General features: G+C 40.3%; 1 protein-coding gene and 1 long non-coding RNA gene across 13 annotated transcripts in view; one reads left to right on the top strand and one right to left on the bottom strand.

Annotated features, from left to right (window-relative positions):
* Nucleotides 1–24,269, bottom strand: part of Slc4a4 (solute carrier family 4 (anion exchanger), member 4) — a 445,799-nt gene that overhangs the window by 11,677 nt on the left and 409,853 nt on the right. For all 11 annotated transcript variants that reach the window (XM_030254704.1, XM_017320995.2, XM_006535136.4 and 8 more), the window contains 4 exons: nucleotides 13,328–13,506; nucleotides 12,187–12,259; nucleotides 4,716–4,784; nucleotides 2,007–2,180 (listed from right to left, as the gene is read on the bottom strand). In XM_030254704.1, coding sequence (XP_030110564.1) covers nucleotides 2,007–2,180; nucleotides 4,716–4,784; nucleotides 12,187–12,259; nucleotides 13,328–13,506 — 495 coding nt within the window. The remainder of the gene's footprint in view (nucleotides 1–2,006; nucleotides 2,181–4,715; nucleotides 4,785–12,186; nucleotides 12,260–13,327; nucleotides 13,507–24,269) is intronic.
* On the top strand, nucleotides 2,188–6,654 carry Gm35855. 2 transcript variants are annotated; one of them, XR_003955749.1, is made up of 3 exons: nucleotides 2,188–4,254; nucleotides 5,298–5,615; nucleotides 6,499–6,654. It is a non-coding gene; the product is annotated as a predicted gene, 35855 (long non-coding RNA). The 2 variants fall into 2 exon arrangements; XR_001784888.2 differs by lacking the exon at nucleotides 6,499–6,654 and having other exon boundaries at nucleotides 5,298–6,243.

Here is a 24,269-nt window from a genome sequence, read left to right as displayed (position 1 = left end):
TTGGTTCTATGGACCATTTTGTTAATTTCTTTTAGTCAGCATACAAATACCAAGCTCTATTAAATGTCTTGTCTGCTGTGTAACGTTTGCTTGCTTCGCTTTCCTTTTCCCTATGGAGGTTCGTTAACACCACATGCTCAACAACAAAAGTCACACACAGTCAAGTTCCCAAAGTGGGGAGTGGGGTGGCCTTCCACTTGACAGTGGGCTCCATCCACACTACACTCCGTACTGGAGGCATCCGTCTCCTGAAGAAATCAGTAATATCTGCACTGCTAACATTCCAAAACCATCTCTGAGCTGAAGGAAATCCCTGGGAAAACACACTTTACAAAAGCAAAGTGTTTTCTTATATTTAGTACGGGTAATATGTAATTTATCGGATGTATTTCAAATTTATTTGGGGAGGCTTCACTCGCCTGATATTAACAAATTAATATATAGGTAGAAAGCCCTGCTAGGTAAATAAATGGGAGTCACTTCTTACATTCAATTTGTTTTACAGTGTGTTAATACAGCTTAAGAGGAAAAAGTCATGTAAGGGACCATCAATTAAAAAAAAAATCTTGCTCAAAACTATCAGTTATTTTTTTAAACCATTTTTTCTATGTCTTAGTTGGGGTAGGGGGTAGAAATACAATTATAAACAGCAAATATAAAACAGAATAAAATAATAAGCCCTGTTATGAGTCAATTGGTTTTAAAAACAAAATACAATAAATGTATGGTATAGAAAATGTTTTGTTTTGGTTTTGTTATGTTTTTGTTTTATCAGATTGTAGGGATGACAAAACAAGATGGAAACATCTTTGAAGTGTAACAGTTTCCTCCAAGACGGAAACATTCCATCCTACAGAGAAGATCCTTAAATAGGAAGGTAAACAACTTGAAATAGCTTCAGGAAGTCCCTAAAACTGACCAGATTCACTAGGCCACACCCAGTCAGAGTACGCAATAGGAGCTGTAAATCCCTCACAAACCAAAGAGCTAAGCTGCAAAGAAGGCTCTCAAACAAGCCAAACTGCAGAGACTCCAAGCCCACACCACCTGCCTGGAAGAGATTCAGAGCAGCTGAGCACCTGGAAAAGACTGCAGCCTGCTGAGCTGCCTGCAGGCTGTGCAGTGTGCTCCACATTCCCAGCTTTGTGAGCTGTCAGCCATGCTGGTAATGGTCATGCCGCTGTCTTTGAGTATTTTCTGTTTCTAAGTAACATCTCACCCAAATTCCTGAAAGTAGCCCCAATAAAACTAAGTGGTTCACTAAATTGGACTTTGGTTTTATCTGTCCTTTGGTCTGTTGTAGATTTTCTATCTGGGGGTAGAAGTCTCCCCAGGAAAAGTTTTGTCACAAAAAGAGTGCATGTAGGCAGTTTCTTGCAAGAAATGGAATTACAGTAAAGTAAAGTAAAAAAAAAAAATCAATAATGAATCAAGAAATAGAGCTTGCATTTTCTCTTTCCATTTTGATTTGGGGTGGTGGTGGGGGGAGGGGGGACAATTATTTGCTTCATCTTGTAAGTATACAGGAAGACTAGTCCAACCATATCGTAAAAATGATGTAAACCAAACAAATCTCAAAAACTCTATCTCTAGTGAATTCCACCTTTTCTCAGGAGTTTACAAAAGCTTCTATTTGGATGGAAGTGCACTTTACTCTTCCTTAGAGTCTATTATACAATACCTTGAAAAACCACATGTTCTGGTGTCTACTGCCTGCCAGACATTGTGTTACTCACTTGGTATTCATTATCAATGCTCAGAACAATAATAATGCTACCCTCCCACAGATGAGTTCATGGTGGCTCAAGGGTGTTTGCTGACCAGCAGGAACCTGTGCCAGTTATTGAACTCAAGTGAACATGATTCTAAGCAGCTATTGCCATGGGAATCTTATTACAACCAGTCAACGTGTTGAGTCGAAAGCTAGAAAAGACTAGCCACACACATGTCACAGTAACTATGTGATAGACATCCAGTCAGGGATAGTTTTAATTTTGAAAGCCTACCATAACAGGAAAAATAATTGCAGCCACTGTTGACTTGAGGATCCAGAGCAGAGCCAGGCACAACACCTGCAGGAAGGTGAACAGGTGGACTCGGCGGAGGGGGACGTGGCGCAGGTAGATGAAGTCGGGCTGATGCTTCAAGGGCATCAGCAGCAGCTTGAGACGGTCCATGAACTGGGAGAAATGGGGGAGAAAAAGTCGATGTGTTATCTGAAGAGTCTGTTGAGTTGTTTCCTCTCTGCTTAGCCAGCCAGGAGTGATTTATAGTGTATATTTCAGGCGAACAATGTCCTCTTCAAAGGACAAAGCTTGGGTTAGAGAGTGGGGGATTTACATTAGCCCAGTCACATCATATTATGTTACGTGTCTTCTAATTTCTGCTGATTTTTTTCCCCAGAGATATTTAGCGGGTACATAAGATAAAGTGGGCATCAAAGGCTAAAGTTATAAGGAAATCTTAAATTCTAGCTGCTCATCCTCTGCCTTCTCTTTCTACTCTCTGCTTTTCAGCACAGAGGATTGTGTACCCATTTTGGTACACTATGCTGAGGGAAGACTCCTAGCTCTTGCATCTACTCCTGCCTCAGTTGTCTTATCTGAAAGAAAAACCACAACATCGGCATATCAGTCATGCTCTAAGGAGATAAAGGACCCATCTAACTTAAAAATGGAACCATGCGGATTATGCCAGTAAGTCCCACTTTCTTTAGGTTATAATTTATTAACACATCCATACCCACTAGTGTATCAGCATTTCTTCCAGAGAAAAGCTCTGTGAGCATTATGGTGAGTTTTAAGACAACGACCACAAGACTCAAGAGTCTGAGAGTGGTTAACACAGTCATGTTTTGGTCAGGAATTGGAAGGATGATGGTGGATATTTGTGCCAGGAGCATCCCAGAGATGTAGTACTTAGGTGACACTATGAGGAGAGTACAATGATGCTCAGTACCTCATCCAGGGGCCTTCAGAGGGAGACGCTGCATAGACAGATGCTGAGCTGACTAATTATAAGAATTAAGGAAAAGTAAGCGACTTTATCATAACCTTCTCTGGAGCCTCTGCCTATATGATAGTTTTTGTTCTCCCTTTAGAATATATTCTTATCTATAAAGATTAGATTTCTTTTTTTTTTTTTTCCTTGCTAAACCAATCTTGTCAAAAGGGTCTAAAAGAGAAAGAATGAAGAGAAAAATAAAAAAAATTGAAAAGGTGTTTGGGACAATAATACTTAAGGAGCAACACAGTTCATTAGCTGTCCCTACAATTATTATGGGGTGATTGGCTCTTTTGTTCTCTTTATAGACAGGTATTCACCTCTAGACATTGATCAGGTCCCTGGGACACCCAACACAAACCTCTGGTTTTTGACTGGATCCTTAAGGGCAAACAAAAATTAATAACTGTTAGTCCTAGGCATCTAATGCTCATATTTTCCCATCTGGGAGAATAAGTATTCATAAACGGCAGGGAAAAATAAAATATTTTACAAAGTTGTACTTCCTAAATTACTTGGATGGCAAACCAAACCAAACCAAACAACAACAACAGCAAACAAAACAAACAAACAAACAAACAAACAAACAAAAAACAAACTGAAAAAACCCTCAGTCACCCACGCAGCCCATGAAGAAGCACTTTGTGTTTCATAACAAATATTCCGGTGTGGAAGAACCCTTCTACTGGACCAAACCCAGGAATAGTAAAGTAGCTTAGCTTTGCTTTTGGGGGGTCTGGCCATTTGCCCAGATCTATCTGACTTTAAAACCAAGTTAATATAAATGTAATAAATGAAAGCAAGGGCTGTTTTGAAGGAGTTCAAATGAATTCTTATGATGATCACAGAACACGCAGTCTTTTCCCATTAAAACATTACTGAGTGCTAAATAAGGCTGCAATTAACAGGGTGCCAGAAAGTGGCGGAACTTCCAGTTTCCTGGTGCCAATTAAATTAAACCTCCATTGAGAGACAAAGTCCCTCACAAAGTTTTTCCTAGTAAATTTTTTTAAAAAGTAGAGCATGGTGGAGGTGGGGCTGGGGGCGGGGGCGGGGGCAGAGGCGGGATGGGGGCAGGGTGGTCATTTTAACTGAAGTTGTGAACATCTGAAAGTGTTGATGAAAGCAGTAACTACTACATGGTAATTTTAATTGCTTATTGCTACAAAACTTTTCATCACTGAGTTTTAAAGGATCGCAAGCTGTCTATAAGGGGTCAGGCAAGTGCGCAAACACCGCCTTAAGAACACAGTGAGTATCTATCTTGAGATGAAATAAGGTGATGTAAGAGAGAGATGAGAAAAGAATTCAAGACAAAAAGGAAGAGCAGGAGTGTGAAAAAGGGCATGGGGAGGAAGAGGTAAAGAGGAGAAGGACTGGGACGAGCAGCAGGAGGAGGAGGGGGGGCAGGGGGAGGGGGAGGAGGAGGAGGTGGTGGTGGTGGTAATGAGAACAGCAGCTCATTTCCTCACCAAATGACATTTAGCAACCCTTTTCAGTAATGGGCATTCAGGATAACATTTGTTGACACCAGCTAGCTTTGTCGATTCCATCAGAAATGAGAAGCAGGTAAAAGGTGGAGGAAGTAGAAAATAAATGTATTTTAAAAGAGTCCCTAGTTAATGATTAGTGCCTTCATCAGAGATCGGTGACTGGACTAGTTCTGCTTTGAGAAACGCACAGGGTTTGCTCGGACTGCTGAGGAAGCTTACCTGCACACCGTTAAGTGAGGCCACCCCCATATACAGGAACACACCATACAGCACAGGCATCGGGATAAACTGGGAAGTAAACCAGTGGAAACCGGTTACAAACAACAGCGAAAAGAATTAGGAAGGGGAATAACTTAAATAAAGGCTACATCTGAAACTAAAGCACAGCATAACAGAGCAACCTCAAATGAGTGCTTTTAACTCGTCAATTGATAAGATTCTAAGCCCAGCAGTAGAAATAAATAAAGATAGAGGGAACATTCAAATAAACTTCATTTTTTTTGTTTCTTCTTTTTAAAGAATGGGCACACATGACCTCAATAATACTTTTTTTTTTTTAAATGGGGAAACTGTTTTGGCTTTCCTTTGCTCTTAAAAGCAATAGACTATGCAACCCAGATGTCTGCGTGGGATAGGAGGTACATGCAGAGGTAGCAAATGGCCTCACTCTGGATCCAAGATCCTTTTGTAACAGGCTGTTGGTTTTGTCCTTACTAATTTTGCCAAATGATCTATCAGTTCGGAGGGTAAATGCCTCTTCCAGTAAAGGAAACATCAACTGACCACCCCTTTGTCTTCTAGGGACTCTAAGAATACAAACTAATGGGAGCACGGTTTGGAAGGAGCAGGACGCATCTGGGAGCAATTAATTACACATACGGATAAGGATAATGCAAGCCTTTCAAAACTCAATTAATATGTTATGCATTATTTAGTAAAACGCCCTTTACACCAACACGAAGGTTTTTTTTTTGTTTGTTTGTTTGTTTGTTTTTTAGCAATGAGAAGTTCTAATCCAACATGTACACTTTACTTTCCCCTGAACCGGTAAAATGCAAGCAAATCACATTTGAGAATCAATATTCTAATTCCGAGAAGTCTTCTGTCTGGATGACAAAGGTATCAGCCTTGGGTTTGAAAAGAAGTTCAAGCAACTGAAGGACAAAACTAAAATACTAAAATAGAAAAGTAATTAGGGCCAGTCAGCAAATCCACATGCAGTAGACCATTTTAACCAGAAGGCGAAATATTCCTTAAAGAGCAGAACTTTAAAACTACGGCATGTATTTAATGAAGCACCATTTGTAGACCCATCTTACTGCAATTGCCTGATGCTGCTGTGCCTCGGACCTTCTGACCACACTAAAGAACTAGTGAATTCTAAAATAGACTGCCTCTGTCTCCAGTTGGTACTGGTGACTCACAGGAATGCTTAAGTTTCAATGGAGAAAATACACATCTATGAACTAACTGTCAAAGGTTTTCTCTAGAAGGGACTAACAATTGCATCGTAATGAACTTTACCCATGAGCTCAGAAAAGACCAAAAACTAAAAGGAACTGAATGCTTGAAGTGGGCAGGAGGGCAGGGCTGTAGTACCCAGCAGTGGCCACAGAGGGGTAGACATATCCCACCCAGGCCACTGGTGCTCAAACACAAGCCCCCATTTCTCTTAGCATGTGAGTGCTGATGTGACTTACAACTCTTTATGTGCATTTTCCAATAATAAATACATAAGACCAGCAAAGGATCAAATTTCCATCTCTGATTCATTTCTAAGGTATCTCTTTCCTCTCAACATGTTGTGATTTCTTTTCCATTTATTGTGTACATTCAAGCATGAGAAAGGGGTGCAGGAAAGAACAGTTGATTCGTGGAGAGCTACCTGGGTTTCCTCAGTGTTTTCTTTTTGATCTGGGTAAAGCATATCTCTGGATTAGAAGTGTCAGAAGAGTCTATCCTTCCCTGAGCTTAACTAATGATTTTTTTTTTTTTTTTGTAGTGTGTTTCTACTACTATAGCAGAGGAACACTGTGCCGGAACACTGTGCCTGGGGCCTTCTTAGATCAATTCTCTGAACTATGTTAACAAATTTCACCTGATCTATGACACAGAATGGCATGGATGGATGTAAGGAAGAAAATAACTGGGTATAGGAAGGGGTGTGTGTGTGTGTATGCACACATATGCATATATATATATATATATATGTATATATATATATGTATATATATATGTCAGTTGGAAGAAAATAGTACATAGAAGAAAATCTGTGAAGTTGACATTTCTGATCAGCTTCAACATAATACAAATGCTTATGATATTCTCATTTTCTTCACAACAATACGTATCAATACAAATCCTAGAATGAAACTCCTAACAAACCTGACAGAGTTGTTGGGGTAGAGGGTATATTTTATAGAACTTAGTTCACAGATCCTGTCAGAAGGTCAATGTGTAAAAATTATACTAGAACTACATATCAAAACAAAGTTGTCAAAGGAAGAAGAAGAAGGCTTGTAAAACGGAGAGCCACCCAGGATGTGGGAGTTCATGCTTGTTCTCTTAGCACTTAGGGGGCTGAGGCAGGAGGACTGCCATGAGTATATGAGTTCAAGGCCATCCTAGGCTAATGTGTGACAATATAAATAAATAATGAATTCTACCAAAAAAAAGTCTCTAAAAAAATGAGATCCCATGTTATAGTGGGATAATGCAGTAATAGCGGGAAATCATTTTTACAAAGCAAGGTGGTAGAAATTAAAAATATCCATTTCAGGGGCACATCCAGATAGCTAAATGGTAAACTGTGCAAACAATTATACCATCAATAATACCCAGGAAGCAAAAATAAAATAAAATAAACACAAAGAAGTATTACATTCAATAAATACTAAAAATGAAAAAGTTAAATGATTGATCCTATAATCATATAGAACAAAGAAAGTGAGGTGAAATCAAAATAAGACTTAATATCTAAATACTATGTCACCAAGTTTTTGAATTTTGGTCAGTGTATTTCTGTATTTTTCACATTGTCTTCTGGTGATTTGTCAATAGTAGTAGAACTCTCCAAGAACGAAGGATGTGAAAAGGATTTTCAATAAAAAGAGAAAACTATACTTGCCCAACACTGGATAGGAACTCAGGAAGGACTGAGATCTCTCCACGGCTTTATGGTCAAAGCAAGAGGGAATGGGTATGCTTATATGTGTGAATGTGCATATTTGTGTGTGTGTGTGTGTGTGTGTGTGTGTGTGTGTGTGTGTGCCTGTGCCTAAAGCTAAGAGTAAGGTCCTGATTAAGATGTGGGTGACAGTAGTTGAACAGACCTGGGTTTGGCTTCTAGCTACCAGCTAGCTGTAGACTGCTGAGACAACTTGTTTATTTCTCATACTCTGAGCATTCTTGTCTAGAAAGCTCCTATGATAAAGACTACATAACATCTTACCAATTAATTGATTAATATGGCAACTAACAAATGATAAATGTAGAGCTTATGCCATCCTTATCATGAAACTGTATGCAGTTCTCAACCACTGGTCTTCCTGTTTCCTCACTGGTAGGGGTGGGTAGGGTCGTGGCTTGGGGAAGAGATGCTGGGGACAGGGAGGTCTGGGTGGAAGGTCTGACCTGAAGTCCTGTTTTATCTCATTTTTAATACATTGCACTTTCAGCTAACCTGGTTTTGGCAATATGTTATTAACACAATGCCCTAACTCTCTTAAGCCTTAAAAGTCTTCACTGGTAAAGAAACCGCAGGTTCTCAGTCTGGGACAAGGTCTGAAGAGGACTTTATGAAAGTTTCATAAATTTCCCCACATAAGAAGGATTCCAAATAAGATCAAAGAATCTGGGAAAGATAATATTATGGGAAAAGAAGATAGAGATTCTTTGAAGGCTAAGTACCATGTTTTATTTTGAAGGGCATACATTACATGAGATTGGTTTTATACTAGAACATCCAGAGTTCAAATCTTGCCACCACAATACAAGCTTATTGAAGTCTAGTGACTTTTTCCTAGCTTTAGAGCGGAGGTAATTATTCATATAGTTCTCATAGGTACTGATGGCTATATTTTTAAAATCCCTAGTGACTCCTTAATCTGAGGCCAAGATCAACAGACAGCAGGTTTATCTCTACTATCATCATCTCCACTATGTTTTTCCTGCTTCCATGGGTCAGGTCTATGTGGGAGATCAACAAGTATCTGCCAGGTACGAACTAAAGGCTCCCTTCTACACTTTAGTGCACTAACGAAATCTCAAAGATAACTTCTGACCACACCTCATGTTAAAGATAAACTAATCCAAGCACGGGCAACAGAAACAGCAGTGAACTTTCCTTAATCTTTATGTCTTGAGTCTTGCCAGTAAAACAGAGAGTCAGCCGCAGCGTTTCCATTGTAGAAACTCAGGGACCGCCACCTCCCCAGCCTGGGAAGCCAGTTATTCGTACTTCCCAGAAGTTCTGTGTAAGCAACTAAGTGACTTGGTGCTTTGAGGCATTGTTGACTATAGCTGGTTGGGGTCAAGGGGTATCCTCATGAACTTAAAGCTGGTACACTATAATTCCTTGCATTCCTCCACATGAAAGACAGATTTCGGCACAGAGATCAAAACAGAGGCCATAAACCTCATGTTCAAAGTACCCTTGCATAAGCCAGCAACCACCTATGCTGCTTCATGCATGCAAGAAAATTGCTCAGCTCAGCTGAGACCATTAAACTTGTAAGGAGCTGGACAGGGGAGGCGTTCAACCATTTCATTTCTTTACTTAAAAAAAAAAAAGTCACATATATCTCTTGTTCTCATCCATTTGATCTACCTTTCAAAGGCAGAGTCTTAAGTAAAACCATTCTCTGAACTTGTCATCTGTTGCTTTAAAAAAAAGAACACAGTCACAGGGAGGTCAACCCATGACATCGCTTTCTGTGTGAATTTGTAGGTTAATTATTAATCGCACCCTTTTCCTTAGCTGCTTACATTTCGGTTAAACTGTACCCTTAACATCTGCCTCTTCCTGTATTGACTTTGTAAATGCGAACAAGGCATCTCAGATACATGCACAAAACCTGCCAAACATCAGCGGTGGGGCGGGCACATGGTCTGAAATGGTGGCCGTATTGGGAGAGGTGATTCCTGAAGTAGGGGAGGACTAATGTACTCAAGGGAGGGACAGAGGCTCTTGAACAAGGGCTGCTTTGTTTCTTCTGCTTTTCTGTAAGGTTCCCCGCAGTCTATTGTGAGCCAGGCTAGCAAAAAATTAATCTTCTATGCTTAGGAAAACCCTGGCTTAAAAAATGTAAGAGTCACTAATGGCGGCAGTGACTCCAGGTTAATCAAAGTTGCCAGATAATAACAGTCACAGTGATGGAGGCTGGTGGCCCAGGAAAACAAGCCAACGCATGGGCTGGTACAGGACAGCCAATTGGGAGTTTCAAGCTCTGCTCATGAGTTCTTGTATTGTTCCATACATATTACAGTGCTTCATGTCATGTGGGGTAAAAGGGCTCACTGCAAAAACCCAAGGGCTTTTCCCTTTGATACCTCTGCAGCTCTATTTGACTGCAAGGTGAGGAATAGCTAGGAAGACCTGTCAGCAGGTACAAGTTTGTCAGTCTTTCTAAAGGTGACAATGTACACAGTATTCATTTTCTCTGTCCCTTCTGAACCATACACAACAACTAGAAGGTTCCCCATTATTTTTCTATAATATAAACACAGGCGCTTCAAATACAACTGCCTTTTCTGAAGCAGGATTTTATACTGTTTTAGTAAGGACAAGTCAATATCACAGACAAAATGGAGGGTTGGCTGGTGGTGGGTACATATGAAGACTGAGGGGATGTCTGCCTGCCAATTTCTTCTTAGAAACTTCTCTCTAGAAGGTTCCATAAAAGCAAACCTGCACTGTAGCAGGGTAATTCATGAGCCAACCTGCAGGGGACTGGTGCTTCCTACAGTTCAGGATCTTAACTGCCAGCGGCAGCCTCTAAATGCGGTCTCCTTGCCTTTGAGACAAAGGTGTCTCTAAGCTTCTCCATCAGCATCATATGCTAGGACCTGCCAGGGCACCAGAAACACTGATCGCCTTTGGGAGAATGCGCAATGCTTCACTTAAAGCCGCCTCCTTGCAGTGACAGAACTGGTCATAGGGTTTCTCTGTCCCTATAGGGCACAGGCCAGAAACAGTTTCTCTGACATCATTTTAAACCTGAGTTTGTCTGTGGGCTGGATGCCTGAGATGTACTGTCCTTTGTGAGACTGTTCGGTAGTTAACAAGAAAACAGAGATCATGGAAACCCATGCAGTTGGATAATCAAGTCTTTTAACTTCTTCCAGTTATTTCATACCAAATGTAGGAATTAGTCTAGCTTCTTTAAAGGCAAAAATGAGTCTCCATATTAAGATGCTGTAGCTCCCTCTTCTATATCTCATCGATTGGCCACTGGTAGAATCTTGCTAATCTGATAGAAACAGAGAGCTTTTGCTACTCAGCCTTATCCCTGATCATCAACTGAGTGTTTTAGAGTCATGTGCTATCCCTCCATTGCTTATATAACCAAATGATCCAAAAGTCTTTAAAAGTTTGTTTGTTTAGGATTTTCAAGACAGGTTGTCTCTGGGCATGCCCTGGCTGTCCTGGAACCTACTCTGTAGACCAGGCTGGCCTTGAACTCACAGAGATCAGCCTGCATCTGCATCCCAAGTGCTGGGATTAAAGGCGTGTACTACCACCGCTCAGCAAAATTATACTGTTTAAAAATAAAATTTTTGAGTTGGAAAAATGGTAAGGTATTGTTTGCTCATAGTTGTTGGGTCTGGGTGAAGTTTTGTGCTTTACACAGTAGTACAAAGTATAAGATGCAAATTACCAATAATTGGCTAGGAATGTTTTGTAACCAGAGAGAGAGAGAGAGAGAGAGAGAGAGAGAGAGAGAGAGAGAGAGAGAGAGAGAGAGAGAGAGAGAGAGAGAGAAAGAAGCTAGCTTATATCACAAAAACAGAAAGCTTAATAAGCAAAAGCATTAACTTTCTTTTTTTGATTCCTTTTCTTAAAGGAGCCATTGTATGCATGTTACTCTGTCTACACAGATAACCCATGCTGTCAATCAACCTATATGTTGCCATGTAACCTTTTAAATGTTCTACCATGTAACCACCCTTCAAAAGTTCATTTGTAAAGTTTTCCAACTGTAAATCCATCATTTTATTCTTGTTTCCCTTTCAGGCCTTCTGATTCAAGGAAAAACAGAAACATGGTTATAATTTAAAAATAGGGCAAAGAAATTCACCATGATCATGCGAATCATTAGATCCCTGTTGGGGTCCGGCAAGGGGTGGGACAAGCAAATAGATGAACGAGATGGATAAAAAGACAAAGGAAGCAAGAAGCATGTGTGGAGAGGAGACTAGTCAGATGGACATGCATGACACCGCCCTTCTACAGATCAGGAGAGGGTCCAATATTGGTGATGTCAGAGGGTTCAAACAAGTAAGTGCACAAATAATAGTGAGGGAGGAAGTACAGAAACTGGGTGAGAAATCAAGGCACATATTTTAAAATTCTCTTTTCTTATTGGCCCCTGCTTCCATGTGCTATGGAATCTTGCAAGTGTTTCACACTCATGTGTCTGGTTATCAATGTTCCAAAGAAGAGAAAGCTACGAAAGTTTTACATCTTTACCTTCAGGATGGGAGCCATGAAGACTGACAGGCCAGTCAGAATAAACACAAGGGTTCCAGTGACTCGTTGTTCCCTGAAACAAAATCCAAAGACCAATCAGTCTAACTCCAGTTTTCAGGAACCTTCAAAGAAAGACCAAATCGGTGTTGAGCTACGGCATCGAAAGTCTTGATATAACTCACATCAAATCTCAAGAATATTGTACGAATTAGATACAAGTGTAAACTTTTAAAAAATGTTAAAACTATTACAATATATGATCGGAACTCATGAAGAAAAAAAAAGTGATTCTTCTAAAGCTTTTGCTCCTTTCAGAACCAAGAAAGAAAGATTGCTTGCTCCAGCTCCAGGAATTACTGGCTTCTTTGAAGCTCTTGTTTTTCAAACAACTTGTCCTGTTGTGTAATTATACCTTCTTTCATAGGAGACAGATATTACATTGTCCCACATTCTAATTAACAAACAGCTCAGGGAAGTTTCATGAGCTCAATAAATCTCACCAGTCTAATTCTCAAATTTGAAACAACAGAAGTGCTTTTTAACAAATGTGATCCCCATCCAACACCCCGCACCCCTAAGAAAGAATCACCCACTGTTGAGGCCTGAGAAATGATGGCTCTGTTGTGTGAGCTATTCACCCTAGCCCTTGTGAGCAAAGCTTGCTACGACAAAAGCCAAAAACAAGAAATGAAACAAAACACTCAAGAGAGGACAGAGGTCCTCCACCACTGACCTTCACAAATACTCCAATATTTGAAGGTTCCCAAGTTCTTATGGGAACAGGAATGGGTTGGAAAACAAGAATTCCTACTTCTTCAGTCATGAAAATCATGGAAGACTTAAGGCTTTTACACATGACTAAGGTAGAGCACTCAGCTCTATACTGAAGAAAATTAATCGCTTGCTTAGCTTTTTCTGTTGCTTCATTTAATATTGTGCTAATCAAGACGTTCTTTAAGAAATGAACTAAAAGTTATTAGTTTTCCTCCTTATTAAAATGTCCTTCCTGGAGAAGATAATTTAGGAATAAATTAACCGTCACCATTTATCTTATTCCCAGATTGTGTCCACTTCCTTATGATTGACACAAAGATGTATACCTATGAGGTTTTTTTAGGGTCATTTTCCTGAGACAACACACCTTACTCCCAGAAATTTTGGTTGTTCTCCAGGCGCAGATGTCTCCGTCTCCATCTTCAGACTGTCAATGTGGGCAATGGAGATAACAGTAGCAGCCACATACCAGGGAAGAGCCATGAAGGAGCATACCACCATGAGGATGGCGACCCAAAACAGATCCAGGTGATACCCAGCTCCTTTCTGCAGAAAGAAGCCACAGAATATGAACAGAAAGCACTCATACTTGCCATCTAGTTATAGTTAGGCACAGGAGTTATGACTGACAAATGAAACTTGTTCTGCTTGATAAAACTACCTCTTATAGTATCTTTTATAAGGAAGCACATTGAGACAGGACATTGCCTTCTGCAGAATACTCTCCTGCTCTTAGCCTTCTCCTCCAGCACCTATGCAGATTCTACCCTATTATAATTCTGAATAATTAATTCAGACCTATGTCTACTACTCTACGTACCTATTCATTATAAATTAACCTTTCTGCATCCAATTTTGTAACCCCTCAAATGAAGGTAGGGACCATGTTTGGAGAGTTACTGGGACCATTGGATGAAGTAATCACAACAAAGGAACTTGTAGCAACTTACAGGGGTATAGTTGTTACATAGTAAGTGCTCTCACTAAGGGAGGCAGGAGTCAGAATGGCAGTGATTGTTAAGGCAGAATGACCAGCACTTACGAAGCAGCACACCCTCTTCTCCGTGTGATGATATTTAACAGAAGGCAACTCATCATGAAGGTACTAGGTGCATGTAAAGCTCCCCCAAACAATCCTGAGATGGTATGTAAATGACCATCTCTCACTTCTCATGGCTTGTGAGAATGGTTGTTTAACCACCTATTGTTCACCATCATTAAGGTGAGAATACTGCCTTAATCAAAACAGATGGATTTCAAACACCACCCTATGCTCACAATAACATCTACTGACTGGACGAGCAGACAGTGCAACAAAAGTTCTAGCTTTTTTATTCACTAAGTAAATACAGTTCATCATGCCCCCAGTGTTTTTTCTGTGGTTATATTTCTCTGCTCTATTTATGAAGAAATCAAAGGCTCATACCCCTGTGGAGCTGGGAAAACTAGAGCTGTCCATTCTCACAGCATGAGGGAGCAGTACCAAGAGTCAGACTAGGGCTGATTCAAGAGAATCGAGAGGCTGGCTTTGGAAAGTCGGGGTGTGATTTACACGAGCAACCCAGGGAGTGTTATCATTTGAATCCTGTTACAGTTTGTCAGAACACTGCTCCTCTCTAACAGAATCGCCAAGGTTTTATCCATGGCTTGCACACGGAGCCATATTCTAGAGAATGAATAAGGCATAGGAGCTGACATGGAAGCAAAGGCATGTTCTCATAAAGTTAAGTTTGGCTGGAAACAGACGTCTGCTCATGAGACACATGTTAATATACATGCATGGAATCAGTTCACTTTAGGAATGCATAACTATGTGAATTAAAAATGAAATAAGGTGAGGAGAAGAAAGCAAATATGGGGTAGGCTGATATAAGCTTGTTCTATAAGGTCCAAAGTAGTAAATATCATGATATATGTGGAATCTCAATCATGTGTTTCTTTCAACAAATCATTAACTTTCAACTTAGTACCAGCCAGGATTCTAGCTGCTGCTGACACTTGTGAACAAACAAACAAACAAAATACTGGTCTCTTGGAGTTACCCTCCTATTGTGAGAGACAATAAGGAACAAGATACATTTTGAGAGTACATAGCATCTTACTTGGTAGAAGTCCCAAGAGGAACCCGAACAACTTGGGTTTGCTTTGGGAGTAAGATAGGATCCCACTGGAGGACCTCCAGGAGCAGAAGGATCTGATTGCTGTGTTCTCAGCACTGTTGACTACTGTGTTATGGACAAATTGATTAGGGTCAAGGACAGCAGGAAAAGGTAGGAGGCAGATGCTGTGGTTTGTTTAAGAAATTATGGTCATGAAGGCAGAGGTGGTTGGATTCCGATTGCATACTGAGAAGTGTACTCTCCTACCAGTGTGTATGTCTATGCTGCTGCTGCAGGGCCATTCAGGGTCTGGCCACTGGTAGAAGGGACAGCGATCACAGTCTCCTCTTTCCTGTTTCTCCCATCTTGAGTTTTACACCAGTGACACACTCAGCTACACGAAATTCTTCTATGTGTTTCCCTCACTAATGTCTTTTGTATGATTTCTCATACTAGCACACAACCCACTCTTCTCCTTGGCTCAGTCTTACTTATTGAAGACTGAAATTGGCTTTCCTTTTTCCTGGTCATTTATGGACACGGAGCCCAGAAATAATAAAAGCCCAGTGAATTTATTTTGCCAAATATCAATGTGCAAGGCTTGTTAACAAGCAAAACTTACTATGTCTAGGTCAATTGTCCTACATACACTAAACCTTAAGAACATAATATTGAAAGGGATGATAAAAGCTTTGCCCCAAGCTACTGCTATAACCTCTATAGTTGACTTCTATAGAGTTTACCTTAGAGAAGCCATTCCTACAAACCAGCTACGACACGCAGGAAAACAAGCTCTCCGAAAGGCATGCCATAGCCAGAAGTATCTAAATGACTTTTTGAATGGAAATAAAATAAAGTTTTTGAATGGAAATAAAATAAAGTGCACCCTTATCTAAAACCTGTGAGGAGGACAGAAAACAGAAATATTCACAATAGCATAAGACTTATCCTCTCCTTTCTCTCCTCATTGCTTCTGGCTTTTCTAGACTCTTGGATTCTACAGCAGCCTCGTTCCGTTCAGTTCTCCATCCCCACTTACTGCTGTCAGCAGGAGGGAAGCAAATGCAACTCTTCAAACTCACAGTCTACTCTTCCATTTAAACTATGTTCAAGTCTATCTTCTCCCCGACTTTTCCTTCACAAGGACCAGTACCCTTCAGCCCTCCATGCTGTTGCCAGCACAGGAGTCCCTGCGTTACTCTTGCCCTGACAACTGACTCTCCTCACAGACTAATCTTCAACCATCTTAATCAATATGTGACACTTTCCTGATCCAAACCTTTCAGTGGCTTCCAGTTTGTACTTATAATACAGTAATAGTGAAAACGAAACAGTATAAAGCCATCTGTAAGGATATACATGAACATTTATTCCTACTTCTCACCCTGGCCAACTTCTAGTAGTGTCTGGAGATATTCTTGGGTACCATAACTTGAGAGAAGAGGTACAACTGGCAACTGTAGACAGAGACCAGACATGCTGACAAGTGGCTGCCAGTACATAGGATAGCCACTGCCAACAGGATTGTTCAAACCAGCACAAATGTTAAAACCTTGTGTTGTGTGACCTGAGCTTACTACTTCCTTTGACCTCAACTTGACTCACTTGTCCCCTTGGCCTGCTCTCTGCTTCTTGACACAACCAGTTCCTTCTCACTCTGGGGCCTTCGTGTGGCAAACTATTGTTGAGTAAACATTTATTGAAGACTTATTCTGTCTTAGCTCCTGTGTTTGATTAAACAATGAGTAAGACAAGCACCCATTTTTTTTTACAGTGGATGCAGACAGCTAGCTGAAGTCAGGGAGGCAAATGAGTGACCTAAAACACATGCAGGATACCAGACACTAAGGAAGGCTGTCAGCTCAAACCTCCATGCTTTTTTCAGGGAAGAGACCAAATACTGAAACAGTTTTCCCTTCAGCATCCAGCACAAATGTTCAGTATCTAAGAAGCAATCTAAAAATGTTCTTGACTTCATGGCCCAAAGAATGTCCTGTCTTATGAAACTGCAAAGTGTTTTAAGCACAAAACCAGAAACTGTCTCTTTGAAACAGCACATCCCTTGCTAATACAGAACAAAGTAATTTAGGACTAAGTCCACAAAAATGAAACTATGCAGTACAAAGATGACAAGAAAAGAAGAAATGGGAGCATTACACAGACATGGGGTAAACATTCATCATGCATGCTATGAGCCTCTAGGACCTGAGTCCTTGAGCACATTCCTCCAAAAAGTCTCAATGGGATGAGAGGGCTCAGATCCATGTGAAGATTAAACTGGACTCTAAACAGAAATTCACATGAGTTTGAAAAAGAACTGAGAACGAAGCTTTTGAGTGTGTCTCATCTAAATATGGCTTTAATCCACGTAAGCAGCCATGGATGAGGGAGCAGTGATGGACTAGAACATTCTTCAGCTATCATCTCTCTCCCAGGGTCATAAACCAAGGAACCATGTGACAAACATAATAAAGCATTTCAGTTACAAGTTTATCGGGGCTACCATGGAATTGGGGTGGGCCACATAAAACCTGGAGAGAAGAATAAACCATGGGGCTTACTTTAAAAACATTTTGGCTGAGAACTAGGGATGAAGTAATTACACACTGCACTGTAGGAGCTATCATGTGACCAGTAGCACAGAATAAGATAAATCACTAGGAAACAACAAAAAGCAAGGGCAATAAAAACTACGTTAGGGGTGAATGCAGGTGACACCAGGGTTATATTTAGAAACACTTAAAGGATGGAGATGATTTTGGTGAACAGCACTGACTGAGGAGTGAGTAGATCTTCTCAGCCACGGCTCCAGCAGAGCTGTGAGAAGCAAGAAACCAAAAGGCCGTCTAAGCAGAGCATTTCTTGGCACTTTGAGACCAAGTGTTTTAAATCCAGGTTGCGGTTCTTTCACAAGGTTCTTTAAATGTCAAGGTGGGAGAAACAGACTGTTAGGGTGCAAATGTTTAGATGGCCAAGGCGCTTTAGATGTAGCACCAATGTGGAAGAACGATGCCTTCAAAACAAAAAATTATGCAGTTGAAGTAAAGCAAGGGAAGTTGGTTATTATGCTTGACTGACTAAACTATTACAAAACTCTAGCTTGAATAAGAGCACTAGATCCAAGATTATGATAATAGGGGCAGAAATGAAAAAATATAGAGCAAGGTAGAGTTCAGAAGTTATTTTTTAAATTAAAAACTAACTGAAAATATTTTAAATGTTCCATCACAAGGTATGTCATAGAGAAATGACTGCCAGGATTATCTGATATCTCTCTCTCCCAAATGTCTATCCTGAATGATGTCTGCCCCCTACACTTGACTCTTGAAGTCACTGCTTTGGGAGAAACATCTCTGGCTTTGCAGATGGAAGCTGGCTCTGCTCAGGCTTTTGACAATGACTCAGGAAATGACCTTGGAGAAGTACTTGACCTTGATGAGCCTGATTTGCTTTTGAGCAGGTAGGATGAAGGATATAAGTAACCAAAATGGCCCCATAAAGCCAAGAGTCTTGGTACTAGTACATCATTGTGAGGTTATTTGGCAAGATGGAAAGGTGGATGCTATCCCAGCAGAGCTGATAACCAAAGCTGTAGTCTCCCCTCCCCCAGCCTGAAACCTGCTTGCTCGGGGTGGAGCTTCCTGCTCATTCGTTCTGCCACGCCCACTGCTGGAACCTGAGGAGCCACACACGTGCACCTTTCTACTGGACCAGAGATTATTCGGCGGGAATCGGGTCCCCTCCCCCTTCCTTCATAACTGGTGTCACAACAATAAAATTTGAGCCTTGATCAGAGTAACTGTCTTGGCTACATTCTTTTCTCTTGCCCCGTCTAGATTCCTCTCTTACAGCTCGAGCGGCCTTCTCAGTCGAACCGTTCACGTTGCGAGCTGCTGGCGGCCGCAACATTTTGGCGCCAGAACTGGGACCTGAAGAATGGCAGAGAGATGCTAAGAGGAACGCTGCATTGGAGCTCCACAGGAAAGGATCTTCGTATCGGACATCGGAGCAACGGACAAGTACACATGCTAGCGCTAGCTTAAAATTTCAGTTTTGTAAAGTGTTGCTGAGGATGCGGTAGGATACGAATTAAGCTTGAATCAGTGCTAACCCAACGCTGGTTCTGCTTGGGTCAGCAGCGTGTTAATCGGAACTAGAAACGGAAACAGGCAGGTTAGCCGCAGCTTTTTAGGAAGCTGCTTAGGTGGAAGAAGAAAGGGTTTAAAGTCATGGATCAGGCGGTAGGCCGTAGCTCTCCGAAGCTACATGAGGTGTGAGAAAAGAAAGGGTTTATTAAAAGGAATAGGCGTATTGCCCCAGTTAATAAAAAATGCATCATAAGGGAGGAAAATGTCCCAAAAAGCAGAGAGAAATATCTCTCTGGGCCTTATAGCAGGAGTACTCTGTTACCTTTTGTGTCTTGTCTAATGTCCGGTGCACCAATCTGTTCTCGTGTTCGATTCATGTATGTTCGTGTCCAGTCTGTATGAATGAATGTTCTATGTTTTGTGTTGGATAATAAAGATGGTATAAAAAACTTTATCTGCAAAGCCGAGAGCTGCCACGTGTTTCAGCCAGGAATCAGACACGTGGCGAGAGGGCCCCTGCTGGAAAAACTGTTCGTTTTAGGAAATAAGGGCGAGTGCACAGCCTCTAAGTTTCAGAGTAAAAAAGCTAATAAATGGTTCATGATTAATGTGTTTGACAATGGTAAAGTGTTTTTTATTTTATGATTGTAGCTACAAAAATTATTATTCTCTGATTGGTCTAAATGTAACTGCTTCATTTGGTTCTTTTTTATTGGTAATGTGCTCTAAGTGTTTTCACAATCAGCTCATAAGTTGTTGGTTAAGATTAATAATTGTTACATTGCTACAGATGGTTAGTGTTAAATTTGATAACTCAAGTTTAGAGTCCTTCCGACACATGGCATAAGGCAGCCCAAGAGGCTGGGTCTCTAAAGATATTTCTAGTTTAGGTAATAATTAATATGGTTCGTATCCTAAATAGTAAAATTTAAAATAAGATTTAAAGCAATGTCTCTTTATTAAAGCATTAAAGCTTGTTTTAATAGGTATTCATAGGTATTAATTGACATCCAAACTTCGTAATATGATAGTAATGCTTCTAATATTGATTTTAAAGATAATAAATTGTTTTAAACTTGGGTTTTGCTTTCCCAAGGTTACAGGTATTATCCTAACCTTGCACAAAAAACTTAAAAATTATGGTTAAAACTGCTATTGTTCCATTGACTGCAGCTTGCAGTTTGATTTCAAATTTAAGATCTTTAATTCACCTGTATACTGTAATTAAGATAATTACAAGAGTAATCATCTTATGAGAGCGCTCATACAGCTCACTTCATACAAAACTGTGACAGAGTTATCTAGTTATGTTTGTCTTTGTGAATAGATTAGACAAACAGTTTGGTTATAGTTGCTGCCTGGCAGGAAACTGTAGTACAGGCAATTTTTTCACAACACTAAAGTTGTGAAGAACGTTTTAACTGTAAGTCATCTTAAGAAAGAGTATCAAAATTTAGAGGCGTAGACAGTTATATTGTTTCTCTAAAATCGGTCCTTATTACAGGAGGGCCAGGATGCTCAGATTAAAAAGTATTTTACGTTTGAGTCAATGCAGGGCTCTGGGCAGCCCCAGAGCGGCTTGTGGCCTTTCTTTTGTTTTGCAAACAGTGCCTGAGAAAGATTTTTTCCCTGTGTTCAAGAGAAATTCTTTTTAACAGTGTTACAGATCTATTCAGATGTTTAAAATAATGCTTAAATTCAAAGAGTTTTGCTTCTAGTGAACTGTAATCACTAGAAAATTTTGCCTCTAGGTATGGCTAATGTAACTTTACATTATGTAAGAAAAAATTTTATTGTTTCTGCTTCTATACAAGAAGCCAAGAGTTTTAATCTTTCAGTGTATATTGTTTCCTAAGTAAAAGGTATTTTATTAACTAATGCTTCTTAAAGTTTACCTTAAATCCTTGCTCTCACCCAAAAGATTCAGAGACAATATCCTTTTATTACTTAGGGTTTTAGTTTACTACAAAAGTTTCTACAAAAAATAAAGCTTTTATAATTGTTATTAATTGGTAATTAAAAATTGGTTGTGCCCAAAACAATTCTTTGGCCAAAAAGAAAACATTATTGTAAAGTCATTTTTCTCATCCTCCCAGCCAATCGTTGGCCCATGTGGGCCCAACTAGCTTCTGTGGGGCGGAGTCTTAAGACACAGTTTCCCCTGTTCCAGCACAGATGATCTAGTTGTGTGCTGTAGATGGTGTTTTAAAATGCTGAACAATCAAACCTTAATTTGTATATTAATACTCAATGCCATATCTCTGAGCTCGCAATTGCTTAAATTGTTCATCCCTCAGATACTATTAATTCTCAAATTTACAATTGCTTATGCATATTTCTAGTTAATAAATAAATTATGCACATGTGACTCTTAATAACTTTGCAAGCCTTCTAGTTACAACTGCTCCTTAAGAAAATTGATTAAAAGTGCAATTAGTCACTGCCCCTTTACAGCCAAGTATTTAAAATGTTTTGTCAACTAGTTATTAATTCAAAAGTTTAGGTATTGTAAAATTTTAAAACTTTAACTTCTTAAAAGACAAAAAAGAGAGAAATTGTATCCCCGTGCATGCTATTTAGTGCATTCCCATGCACACTATTAAAGTCTTACCTTTATTTTCAAAATCTAATATTTTAATGTCAAAGAGTTTAATAAATGCTTTATAGTATCTTAAAGGGATCTACTTATTGGCTTATAGATTAATCCTAAAACAGCTACCTTATTAGAAAAGGGAAAAACAGGTTTTCTCCACAGAACGCTGCAGAAGCATATTAGTAAATTCGTGTGACGAGCTGGTAGGTAAGTTGACTCATGTCCTGATTAAATTGACTAAAAAACTAAATTAAATTCATGTTTTAGATCCATCCTTACTTGTCATTTTTCCAGTTTAGACTAGCTTCTAGCCTTTTAACTTTATGACAATAGTACATCAGAGACTGTATATTCAGACTTAGTAAAATTAGTCATTTAATAGAGTCATAATGATTTTTCTCCTTTCTTCAGTGTGACCAGCCATTCTAACTCAATCTTAGACTGGTCCTAATATTCAGTCCAATGTTAGAGATTCCTATATTCTAAATTACCTAGCAAGTTAATTAAAGAGCAATTGGTCACTTAATACCCCCTGACTAACAAATGGAAGGGTCCAGATCCAGTTCTAATTTGGGGTAGGGACTCAGTTTGTGTTTTTTCACGAGATGAAGATGGAGCGCGGTGGCTGCCAGAGAGATTAATTCGTCAGATGAACACAGATTCTGACTCTTCTGGTAAGTATCATTCTAAAGACTAAAATTCCTTTTGTGCTTAAAATTCAGCTGAGAGCAACAGCTCTCAAAGCTGTTTGTGTTCTCCAGCTACTCTCTGAACCAGCTCCCGACAGGAGGCCGGAGACTAGCCTCAGCTTTACAATTTGCATTTAAATAAAGTACCTAGACTTCCCCGAAAGAAGTTCTGCTTTCCTACTTTCTCACTGTCTTTCAAGATTTTGTCTTTCAAGCAGGTAAATCAACATTCCCGAGGCGGACCAGCGGATGTGCATCCCCGCCCCCCTAGAGCACACAGGCGGCAGCTGTTACCCCCAGTCTCAGGACATTTCCAGCATGTGGCTTTCAGTCTGAGTTAAAAATTTAGGTTTACCTAGAGGGCTAGAAGAGTAGATTTTTCTATATCAATAAAGATTGGTTTTTATTTTGGTAGACAGGCTTAGCCCCTTAGCTGACCTCTGGCTTTTCACCCTTGCTGTTACCGCAAGGTGTCCTTAGCTCAGTAGGCTGTGGAAAAAACAGGGATGAGGAGGATCGACTTCCAGCTCCTATTTTACCCACAAATCGTGGTGTTATTAACGACATAATTCTTGCTTAGGCTTTGCTAATTCTGAGGTTGATAATTCTCCTTTAGGAGCTGCACAGCACTCAGAACTGTGCATACTGGTTTGTGATTGTACAAATTCAGTATGGGCACCGCTTGGTGCAGAGATACTTACTGCAAGGGAAGGTCCAGCTTGACCATTTCTGAGTTTCCTGTGAGATAAACCCGGTTTAAAAGAGGTTGGTATCATATTTTGGTTAAAAATAAAAAATATTCTCCGGCTCTACCTTGCCTCCCCAAAAGATACCGAGAGCCACATGTGTGGGTTTTACCCACGGGAGGAATCGGGTCCATGTCCACCCAAGCCAAGGTTAAAAGCCCACTCATCTACGGATGAGAAAATCATTTGATCACCTCAGTTAAGCGTTGCCTTATTTAACTTAATTAATAGGGGGGAGAGAGATTGGAGACGTACTATTGAAAGGGCAAGCCCTTCACTGCCTCCCACCCAAATAAAAAAGCCAATTGGCCTTGTACTACAAGAGCCGGTCACTCCTTCTCCCTGTTTCCCACCTATCTTCCAAAAATGCGGAGGAATTCAACTTAGTGCTATTTTCACATCGTTCAGTCAAACTTAGCCAGAGTTCCAACGCCCTACTTAAAATTCAACTAGAAAGTTACCTACCAAGTACTAATTAGCATTATAAAGTCAGAGTCTGCAGCTCCAGGCCTTTCAGTTGTTTACTAGAAAGGACAGTCTTAAGCCAGATACAGTTTACCATAAGAAAGGTTAAAGAATCCCAGTGAAGCAAGTTTTTTCTTTAGCCCTAGATTCCAGGCAGAACTATTGAGCATAGATAATTTTCCCCCCTCAGGCCAGCTTTTTCTTTTTTTTTTATTTTTATTTTGTTAATAATAGGGAGGAGATGTAGTCTCCCCTCCCCCAGCCTGAAACCTGCTTGCTCGGGGTGGAGCTTCCTGCTCATTCGTTCTGCCACGCCCACTGCTGGAACCTGAGGAGCCACACACGTGCACCTTTCTACTGGACCAGAGATTATTCGGCGGGAATCGGGTCCCCTCCCCCTTCCTTCATAACTGGTGTCACAACAATAAAATTTGAGCCTTGATCAGAGTAACTGTCTTGGCTACATTCTTTTCTCTCGCCACCTAGCCCCTCTTCTCTTCCAGGTTTCCAAAATGCCTTTCCAGGCTAGAACCCAGGTTGTGGTCTGCTGGCCGGACACAACACAAAGCCACTTGACACTTAGTGAGAGCAAATGACACTTCCCACGCATGCTGCTTCAATCCTGTGGT

Source organism: Mus musculus, chromosome 5 (genome assembly GCF_000001635.26).
Source record: "Mus musculus strain C57BL/6J chromosome 5, GRCm38.p6 C57BL/6J".
Taxonomy (NCBI): Eukaryota; Metazoa; Chordata; class Mammalia; order Rodentia; family Muridae; genus Mus; species Mus musculus.
The sequence above is the reverse complement of the archived record's forward strand: the minus strand, read 5'-3'. Positions and strand labels throughout refer to the sequence as shown.